General features: G+C 34.2%; 1 protein-coding gene across 1 annotated transcript in view; it reads right to left on the reverse strand.

Moving 5' to 3' along the window:
* Positions 1-11,510, reverse strand: part of LOC129228717 (protein stum homolog) — a gene marked incomplete at its 5' end in the record, with an annotated part of 203,803 nt that extends 192,293 nt beyond the window's left edge. The window contains one exon of the mRNA XM_054863402.1: positions 11,216-11,510. Within this exon, the coding sequence (XP_054719377.1) occupies positions 11,216-11,510 (295 nt within the window). The remainder of the gene's footprint in view (positions 1-11,215) is intronic.
* Positions 11,511-11,514: the final 4 nt, after the last annotated feature.

The following is an 11,514-nucleotide window of genomic DNA, read 5'->3' on the forward strand; positions in this document are numbered from 1 at the left end:
TTTTGAGTAAAACGCATTTAAATATAAAGCCCTAAGTAGACTTTGGACGAAACTTTTTTCTAGATCATGCTGTACTCGTATGTAGTCGAATCTACTAAGGCTACTAAAGGTTTTTTTTTTTTTTTTTAGAGATATAGAACTTTAGGTTAAAATAAAACACCGTTAAACGATATAAATCGCCATGAATTTGTCTTTATTCGAAAGATAATTCTTTGCCATTTTTATTTAAATCTGATTTCTGGTATATGGCTCCTTCAGCTGGCTTGGAGAACGTCTAATCGGGAAGTCCAATTTTTTATTACTTTTTGCAGCAATGGGGGCCGTATGTGAGTGATATATGGCGAATGTTCTTGTCCAAGGCGTCAATCGTCTGTGGCGTATCGGTGTAGACCTGAGACTTCACACAGCCCCACAAAACATAGTCCAGCGTAGTTAAATCGCATGATCTCGCAGGCCAATTCACGGGTCCATTAAGCAAAATTATTCGTTCACCGAAAGTTTCTTTCAATAAATCAACTCGCTGTGTTTGTGTCTGTGTGCAGGCATGAATGTGTGGGTAGTTATGTGTGTGTATGTGTATGTGTATGTGTGTAGGTGTATGTGTGCGTGTGTGAGTGTATGTGTGCATGTGTGTGTGTAGTTGTGTATGTATACGCGTGTGTGTAGCATATGGATGCAACCTGGAGACGGTTTTCGCTAGAGGAGCAGCATCGTGAGGAGCCGGTCGACGGTGATGCTGCAGAGGGTGCTGGCGAGAAAATAAAATGATAGGACGCCAAAAACAGTCAAATGACAGCAATAAGCAATCGTGATTGCTCAAAAAAACTTGTGATTAGTTAATCCCCTTTTCTCTGACATTCTCATTACCATAATAATTAGTTGAAGTTTAATTATCATGATATGCGTTTTTATAACACAGTAAATAATGCATTTAAATTGCAAAGATTACCGTCTGAGCAACAAATACCTTTTGTAAACAAGCTTTAGATAATTTTTTCTCGCTTGTTTTGAAAACACACCACAGAAAGTAAACTGTTTCACCGTCTTATAACTACATGAAACGGAAGTGGAAATATAAGTGTTTGCTTTTGTATTTTTAGTTTAAGTTTATGCCTGTTATTTTACGAGAAATTAATTGTATTTATATTTCGGAAATTTCACAGTTTTCGGATATAATTGAATGAAATGATCGGAAAACAGCTCGTTACGTTACTGAAACCTTCAGACAGATGAAAAGAGATCCAAAAGAAATACTGGTGTTGAACTAGGTTTGGAAAAAATGTTAATTTGGGGTCATACAACAGGTGAGAAACTGACTAAATATTTATTATTTATTTATTGCAAAGGAACAGAGTTATAAGTTTGACCAATCTGTGTAACTATATGCACTGTAAAAACGATTCAGAAACGTTCCTGGAAAATAATAGGCAGCTGATGTGTCCAATTTCAGTCAGTAACATATCTTACAAAAACCAGGAACGTTTTCCGATAAAAGTCAGTAACCTTTCAAAAATATTGGGAAATCTCCCTGTTAAAATCAGTCGTGAATCTTCTAGAAAAATGAAACAGGTTTTATGTATTTGATTAGAACCTTCTTAATTTCTCAAGAAAGCTCCAGAAGCATTAGAGCAATTATGGCCAAAGCTACGCGAAAATTGCAAGCAAGAACCAAGCATATTCCTTGTCTGCAATTCCTGCCTCGCAAAGCTGCAACCATACAGTGCCTTATTTGCTTTCAATAGGAGTTAAATCAATCTGGACATACTATAATCAAACTGAAGTCGATATACTTAATAAACACGCTCAGTCAATCTTTAAACTGGTAGCCAAAAATATATTTCACACCAGTGAAAAGTCCGCATTTGTGCAACTTTTAGCAATTCCGGAAACATTTTGCGAAGACACTTGATTTTACGGGGAAACAGTTGAAAACCTCTGAAATCCTGAAACGTTCCACGGAAATAACCAGTAACATTTCGGAATTTTTTTACAGTGTGTGTATGTATACACTGTAAAAACGACTCAGAAACGTTCCTGGAAAATAATGGGCAGCTGATGTGCCCAATTTCTGCCAGTAACATATCTTGCAAAGTCCAGGAACGTTTTCCGCTAAAATTCAGTAACCTTCCTGAAATTATGCTGGAATCTTTCTGAAAAATGCAGAAGTCGTCCCGTTAATAGCCAGTCACGTCTTTTGAAAATTAGAGTAAGCTTAGGAAATTATAATATAATAACTTGGCACCTTTCCGATTTATCAAGGAAGTTCAAAGAGCATTAATGCAAACATGGCCAAAGCTAAGTCAGAATTGCAGATAAGTAAAGGCAATTTCACTCACCTGCAATTCTTGCAGAGCTACGTAGTCCATACTTATTTGCTCCCTTGTGGGAGATTATTTAGCATGGACGGGCCGCAATCGAACAAGAGCGGGTACACTTTATAAATACACTCAGTTAATATTTAAACTGGTAGCTAAAAATATTTTTCACAACAGTGAAAAGTCTGCATTCGTGCAACTTGAAGAAATTCAGGAAACTTTTTGACGATGATACTTGATTTTTCCAGGAAGTGGATAAAAGCCATAAAATTCCCGAAATGTAATACGGAAATACCCAGTAACGTTTCGGAATTTTTTTACAGCGTATCTGTCAGTGGCACTCTAGCGCCTAAACGGGTGGACCGATTTTGAAGAGGAAAAAAATATTTGAAAGGAGAGTTTATCGAGAGTGTCCTTAGCTAGGTTGCGTCTTTGGATGACACTTATTAACGAAGATATTAATTAAAAACCTCTTAAAGGTTTTTCGTGATTTTCGCAGTGAAAGCATATTTAAACATTTTAAAATTTAGTACCAAAGTAAAGAGCATTTTTTTCTGCGTGAGATAGAATGTGTTTAAAACTTCCATGATTCATGCTAAGTAGAATTCGAATTACAAAGCTTTTTGAAGCAGCTTTTAAAGACGGCTAAGTCTTTATTCAGCGATTAGTAACCGAATTCATTGTTTGCCGACAAGGAAATTAAAAGCAATGATTTAAAATTTTTATCTGTTTTCAGGTTTTATTTGTTAAGAAATAAAATACTTGTAATTGATTTTGAATAGCATAAAGCTTTTAAAAGGATTTTCAATTTTCCCTCTTGATTCTACATTTATGTCCCAGTCGAAATTTTTTAAATTTTTAATTTTAGTTACATAAATCACAAACCTTTATGCTCATTTCGATATAAACTGAAAAGGAATGCTTCAACAATAAACAAATACATAAATAAATAAACTATAGTAAAAATAATCATTATTACTATTATAGCAAAGAAAGTGCAATGTAGTAATAATAATAGCAAAAATTATTATTATTAACTAAAATTATTATTAACAATATAATAATAATAATAATAATAATTAAAAGTTTATTTAAAGATTTTTTTTTCTCTTTACAAGCAAGGGCAAATTTTTTTTCTAAACTTATCAGAACAGAGTTCCGGTAGTGGAACTAATTAAATACACAGAAGGAATGTTGGTAGTTTAACCAAACGAAAAATAATGCTTTCAAAACATCTCGTAAAAGTCGTTTTGACGTCATTAAGCAATAGTAATAACTACGTAACTAAATAACACTTTTAATGCCATGCAGAACTATTATAATTAGTACTCTAAAGTGCCAAGCACACAAAGCTCTTAGAGTTTACCAAAGTCAATTTATTTAATCACTGTTTCCAAAATACCGCATTTGCTAATGACATATTAATTTAAAAACCTGAGCAAGTTAGAGAAAATTGAGTTTTAGCTTTGGGATAAGACAAAGAAATGTAGTTGCTTAAATGAAACATGTTTTGTATTACGATAGTTAAAATAACTGATAAGCCAACATTATTCATAAACACTGTAAAAAAATTCCGAAACGTTACTGAGTATTTCCGTGTAACGTGTCGGAATTTCAATGGTTTTTATCCACTTCCTGGAAAAATCAAGTATTATTGTCAAAAAGTTTCCTGAATTGCTACAAGTTGCACGAATGCACACTTCTCACTGGTGTAAAAAATATTTTTAGCTCCCAGTTCAAAGATTAACTTTGCGTATTTATCAGTTGAATCGGCTTCAGTTTTTTTACGGCAAGTTCATGCTGATTTAAGCTCTCGGAGGGAGTGAATACGTATGGACTACGCTGCTTTGCACAGGCGGGTAAAATTCTCGTCACTTACTTGCAATTCCGGCTTAGCGTTGGCCATGTTTGCAATAATGCTCTTCGAACTTCTTTGATGAATCGGGAAGATGCCGAACTATTATATTATACATTCCTAAGTTTGCTCTAATTTTCCAGACACGCGAGTGGCTTTTAACGGGAAGATTCTGAATTTCTCAGAAGTCTTCAAGGTTAACTTCAGAAAGGTTACTGAATTTTAGCGGAGAATATTCTTGGATTTCGCAAGATATGTTACTGGCAGAAATTGGGCACATCAGCTGCCTGTTATTTTCCAGGAACGTTTCTGAATCGTTTTTACAGTGGAGTTAATCGAACAGAATTTTGAATATAACTGAATACATGTTACAACAGTTTGTCGAATGCAACACACAGATATATGTTTTGAGTATCTTTTATTTCTGTATTAGCATAAAGATTAATATAAAGGGCATTCTTATGCGAAGAACTAATACTTTTCTACGCTTAACTATTTATTGTATTATGATCAAGCTTAAAGCTCATTTCTTTTGCATTGAAAAAGGCGATCCTTGTAACGCCGTAACACGTGTCTGCAGTTATCGAATGTCGTGGACGTTTTGTCCGACTCCCGCATCAATCTGCAATTTTTGCTTTTTGACGTTGTTATTTCTTACTTTACTTTTCTCAACACAAAGGTAAATATTTATCTCAGGAAGAATGAGCTCATTTGCAATAAATAAATGTAATTTTCTGGTACAAAAGTAATGTGTAATTAGAAATTAATGATAATAATAATAATAATAATATAAATAATATTGATAATGATGATGATAACAGAAAATACAGTACCAATAATGATGATGATAACAGAAAATACAGTACCAATAATAATAATAATAATAACACTGATAATAGAGGTAATAATACTAATGATGATTGTAACAGTAATAATGATACAGTAATAACTTCGATTTAACACTGTAAAAACGATTCAGAAACGTTCCTGGAAAATAATAGGCAGCTGATGTGCCCAATTTCTCCCAGTAAAATATCTTGGAAAAATCAGGAACGTTTTCTGCTAAAAGTCAGTAACCTTTCCGAAATTAACCTTGAAACTTTCTGAAGAAGTGCGAATTTTCCCCTGTTATAGCCAGTCATATCTCTAAACCCATCAAAAAAATTATGTAGGTTTAGCGTTATTGCTTAGAACCTTCCTGATTTACCAAGAAGGCTCCATAAACATCAGAGCGACCACGGCCAAAGCCATGCAGGTAGGAACCAAACATATCTCTTGCCTGCAATTCCTGCATTGCAAGGCTGTAGCTATTCACTGACTTTTTCGCTCTCTTTAGGAGCTTAGTCAACCTGGACAAGCCTTAAGCAACATTAGGCCGATACACTTAAATAAACACGTTCATTCAATCTTTAAACTGATTGCTAAAAATATTTTCCGCAACAGTGAAAAGTCTGCACGCGTGCAACTTGTAGCGATTCAGGAAACTTTTTTGTGATGATACTTGTTTTTACGGGGAAATAGGTCAAAACGTGTGAAATCCCGAGACATTCCACGGAAATAACCGGTAACGCTTCTGAATTTTCTTACAGTGAACGATACCCGATTTAACGATTTACTCAATTTAATGATGCATTTCACTGATCTGGATTTGACTGCATTGAATGTCTATGCTCCTAGATTTGAAGATATCATTGATTTAACGATAACTTTTTCCAGTACCTTCACAATCGTTACATCGAGGTTATGCTGTAATTATAAGGATGATGATTATGATGATGATTATTATAAAAATTAAAATAATAATAATAATAATTACATCAATTTAAAAAAGGTAAAATTGTTCATTTATTTAAAAAAATTAATCCAATTAATCCATGTTTAAAAAAAAATAGAAGGTTATGAGAAGGTTTTTTATTTGTATGTCTGTTAGTTTATTATCTGCCCCTAAAAATTTGAGGGGGTACTCCGATTTATTTATTTATTTTTTTTCAGTAATATATTTAGTCTACACACAAACATAAATTTTATAATTTTCTTTTAAAATCACTTTCTTTTTCATTAAATAAAAATTTTAGCACTATAAAACAAAAATATGTTTTGATTTTTTGCTTTTATTATTTTTTTATAAGTACTCTGAAGCAAAATTTTTTCTTTAATTTAAATTTTCGATTTTTATTCATCTGTACATCTATCATATGTGCAATGTTGTGCACATGTCTCAATACCCTTCTCCTCACCGTACCTATAGTAACATCGTGCTTCAAGATTATATCATAATTTTTGTAAATAAAAAAGGGCCGGCATGGGAATGGATACATGGTGTTAAATGGATACTAACAGTAAAGAAATAGATATTAACCTAGACGGTGGTCTGCTAGCTACATATTCGACTTTCTAAGTAATTTTATCAACAGCAATAATGAAATTGTTTTACAGAATTTGAATAAAATTTTGAATCACCATTTTAAGGAAAGTTATACAAAGAGAACTAACTGAACCAATCTTGAAAACTTGAAATTGTACTTAAAAATGCTGAAGGAGAAATTATAGTATCAAAAAACATTATCATTATGAAATCGTTATTATTCGGCAGTCGATTTATCAGTATTGATCAATTATCATTGACCGATTAATCGATAATCGGCCAATCTGCTTATCAAAGCAGCTCTCGATAAAACTATGCATTTTCTTCACAGAAGGGTGATCCATAAAATATATGGTCAGAATTATTCATTTCCTTAGTTATTAAAGAGGAAACCCATGCTTTATCCAATTCAAAACATTATAGAAGATTTTTTTTAAGTTTCAGCTTAAATGTGATTGATATTTTTAGCTCTGTCTGAAGAGTGAAAATAAACAAGATGATTAATCGTAGAAGTCGTGTAAGACACGAGCGTTATCACGAGGAAATGAGAAAAAAAAGGGGGAGGTAGAATGGGAAAAAGAGGGTGATATATCGGTTTAAATCAGATGAAAGACATTTTTTACTGCCAGCAAAATTTGAGCAACCAAAATATTTACGCTATTAGTCCGTCGAAATTGTTAAAGACGACGTTTCTGTCTCAAGGAAATAGAAAACTAGTATGTTGTGGCCATCACGAAACTTTCTTCTATATTTTTCTTCTTTTTTTCTGATCCCTCCCCATGCTTGATGAGGAAGCAATATTCCCAACAAAAACAAAATTACATATACAAAAACTTGACGACCATCCCAATGTCTGAATTATTGCAAAAGCAAAGCAAAGAGCGAAAATTGAAAGTTATTTTAAAAGCCTTGCTTGAATTAACTACAAATATTTTATTTTTTAACAAACATAAGATGGCAACATTTAAAAATTTTAAATCATTGAGATAATATTCGGAACTCCAGCGCTCGAATACGCTACCTTGCGGTGATTTATAAAACTGCGAATGCAACTAAAACATTGCCACGTTGCGCTCCACGTGTATCTCTTGACGTAGACGCGGTCAGTTTGTTCTGAGTAACGCATTCAACATGTCTAAGAACGCCTTCAACAACAGAAATTAATTCGTCCCTTAGTAGTATTCTCGAGCTTCTCAAAATAATGTTAGTTTTCCTTATTTCTTTCAAAAAAGTATTAAATGGTGGAAGCGTAAACAAGAAAACTCTGGATTAACAAAATTGGATAATGTTATACCAGGTAAAATTTTTCATTGCTTTGTATGAATTTGTAAGAATATGAGTTTTTTTTAATCTTAAATTAATTTAACTAATCATATTTTACAGTAGCATTTAGTTGGAATGGACAGTATGCAAAATATTTTCTTGAATTTATTATCGTAGAACAAAATGAAAAATGTTTAACCGAGAAAGAATTTACTTTATTCCTTTTATTCTCAGCTGAAAGGTTTCGCCAAATTTGTTTAGGGTTATAGTTTTGGAAGTGTGCGAGCAAAGTAGCCTTGGCGAGATTTCGCGTTTTTAGTTAAACCATTTTTAATTTTTATCATGAGTGGAATAAAATGATAGTAAGATTACAGAATTCGATAAGTAAAAAGAAATAGTGGTCAATCACCTGAAAAGAAAACTACCACCATATATAAACTGTGAGTACAAATTTTATTTATTTTGTTCTGAGTGAATTTGAATAAATATCAGTTTTTCAATTCGATGAAGAAAAAAAAACGAACTTAACAACATTGACTGGACACTTTTCCTTAACCTAATTCCACATAAATGATTTAAATAATCTTTGTTACTACAGTATCCTACTGAAATAGAAAGTATGCAAATAAATTTTCTTGAAAATATTTATCGCAGAACAGATTGAAAAATCCAGAAAGAACGTTAAGAATTTGAACAATAAAAAATAAAGGTTCGCCAAAAATCTGTTTATAAGGTTATGGTTTTAAAATTGTGTGAAAGAATAATGTATCTTGACAAGATTTCGCATATCAGGTAAATCATTTCCATGACGAATGAATTAAATGCATGATTTCTTTAGATATCCAATCATATAGTCATAGAAATAAATTATCTAGTGTTAAAACGTTACTCTTGACAGTCTGCCACGTATGCGCACTATGTGACAAAAATGTCAACAAATGCCGGAAATGTCACGAAACTGAACTTAATATGTACTAATGTATAGAAAAAACGGTACAAAATGAAAATGCCGTTCGAAGCGAACCAAAAATTTATGAATTCCGAATTCAACATCATGAAAATGTTTGCTTCAGAACAACTTACTGTGTGTTCTGCATTAATTGTTTACTTTCGTAATACTTTTTGGTTTCTAATCTCTTTCTATATGGGTCAGAATAACCAAAAGACTTTGAAAAATCTTTTCAAATGAATAAAGTGAAAAAATCATACATAACAACAAAAATCACAACACTTTTAGCATTTTCTTCGTTATCACATGCTTTTGTTTTAGTTTTTAACTCCGCCATTAGACAGTGACTGCAGTGCCCCCTATAGTTCGTTAGAGTTGCGAATTTCCGATCATTTCCATACAATTAAAATCACGAGAAATACGCAGACGACAATTTATTACGATTCATCTTTCTTATTATTGCATTAATAAAGCTGTTTTTATTGGCAAAAAAAAAAAAAATCAACACCTTTTGCAACGATTGGCGTCAAAATTGAACCAAAGCCTGTTTACATATGGATTCACATTTATTCCAAATTTCATCCAGAACGTAGCATTACTTCTTGAGATAGGGTACTCACAATGGAAAAAGAGAACGTTCGATTGCGCCACCCCCTTTTCAGCTGTTGACACCAAAATAAAATCAGCTCTTATACCCGCTAAGGGCTACTTGTCGAAAAAATTTTGTTTGATTCCGTTTGTTATTTCTTGAGATACAGCAGTCACAATTGACGACAAAAAACGTTCTATAACTCAACCCCCGTTTGAGCTATTGACACCAAAATTGAATCAACATCTGCTCCTGTTAGGGGCAACATGTGGACCAAATTTTGTTTGATTCCGCCAGTTACTTCTTGAGTAATAGCAAGCACGCGTAACTCAAAAAACGTCCCATTGCTCCACCCCCTTGGAGGAACTCGCGCCAAAAACAAATGGGCACAAGTTCACATAGGGACACATATGTGTACCAAATTTCGTTCGTTTTCATGCGGTAATTTTTGCTGTAGAGCGGCCACAAAAAACTGGTCACACACAGACGTGACACACACACACACAGACAGACATTTTCCAAAAATAGTCGAAATGGACTCAGCACACCTCAAAACGTTCGAATCCGTCAAAATTCGAAATTCGAAAATTTGCACGAATCCAATACTTTCTTCTATATATTAGATATAGAAGAAAGTAAAAAAGAAAGAAATTAGAGGAAATATGTCGGTTTTTAATCCCAGAAACAGTTATTCTGACTGTCAAATAAGTTGAGCAACTAAACTTTTTAAAAACAAGTTTCGTTCGATTTCATGCGGTAGTTTTTGCTGTAGAGCGGCCACAAAAAACTGGTCACACACAGACGTGACACACACACACATACACACACACACACACACACAGACAGACATTTTCCAAAAATAGTCGAAATGGACTCAGCACACCTCAAAACGTTCGAATCCGTCAAAATTCGAAATTCGAAAATTTGCACGAAACCAATACTTTCTTCTATATATTAGATATAGAAGAAAGTAATAAAAACTTCAGAAATTGTAAAATACGATGTCGGTACCTTGATGAAATAATAATTTAAAAAAAATAAAAATAATCGCAATACAAACAAAAGTCCTCGTGTAAATTATCAACACAGAATAATGAACAGAAAAGAATATTATTAAATTAAACAGAGAGGAATGTTTCTCAATTTCAACCCTTTTAGCGCTCCATTCAAAGAAATAATTCACCTTTTTCAGAATTTGTTACAGCAGAAGTGTGTAAAAAAGCTAGTGCACCCCCTCCCTTCCCATCTTTTCTTGACAGATACAAACAAGAGTCCTCGTGTTAATTATCACACCTTTGACTGCATGAATCAAGTTGCTGTTAAACAATCACTACTAAACTAACCTCAGTAGCGTAACTGCCCATGGGGATCAAGGCTGCTGTGCTCATCTCAGTTTGAGAGACGAGGCCTCTGGTGTGCAAGGGATATGTTCCGGTTGGGTGGTCAACCGATCGTGGAACCTCTAAAGTTTAGTTCCCAAGCAACCTTGGTACTCATTTTACCGACCCACTGAAAGGACGGGAAGATTTCGATATTTGAGAATCTGGCGATATTTCTTCATTGGCATCAATTTTTGGCTCCAGAGCCTGTGCGGGAAGTATTTTTCGTCGCAAATCTAAACAAAGAGAACGGAAACATCTCTTCACATAGAGTTACTATAAATCAGCTGGGTTACCAAAATGAAATTATTTACGCCAAAAAATGAGACGAACGCGCCAGATTCTTAATTATCGAAGCATCCCTGAAAGCAAAAAAGGCCGAGTCGACCGTGCCAGCCGGGAATCTAACCCAAGCATGCGTCGTGGATACGCAAAAAGCTACCACTCAGCCCCTAGGCTTCAACAATTAGATATAGTCAAATATAAGAATGAAAACTTACCCAAACCAGGAATTAGGACATTCAGTAAGCACAGGAAAACTGCAAGTGGCACAGGCATATGAGGGATGGCTTTCCGGAAATATCCATGCTTTTCCCGAATGCTCACGATTTCGAGCTTTCCGGCAGCACCTCCGACAGTGGCACTGGAGGACGTTTGTGGTGGCACCAGAGAAGGACGAGGGGAAGGTGTCCGCCGGAAAGCACTCGATGGCACGGTGCCAAGACGAATACCAGGGTCAGTCGAATCGGAAGCGTTGGGGCACTGGCACAAGTGGGTCACTTCAGGGTTAACTGTCGAT

The sequence above is a fragment of the Uloborus diversus genome, chromosome 8 (genome assembly GCF_026930045.1).
Source record: "Uloborus diversus isolate 005 chromosome 8, Udiv.v.3.1, whole genome shotgun sequence".
Classification (NCBI taxonomy): Eukaryota; Metazoa; Arthropoda; class Arachnida; order Araneae; family Uloboridae; genus Uloborus; species Uloborus diversus.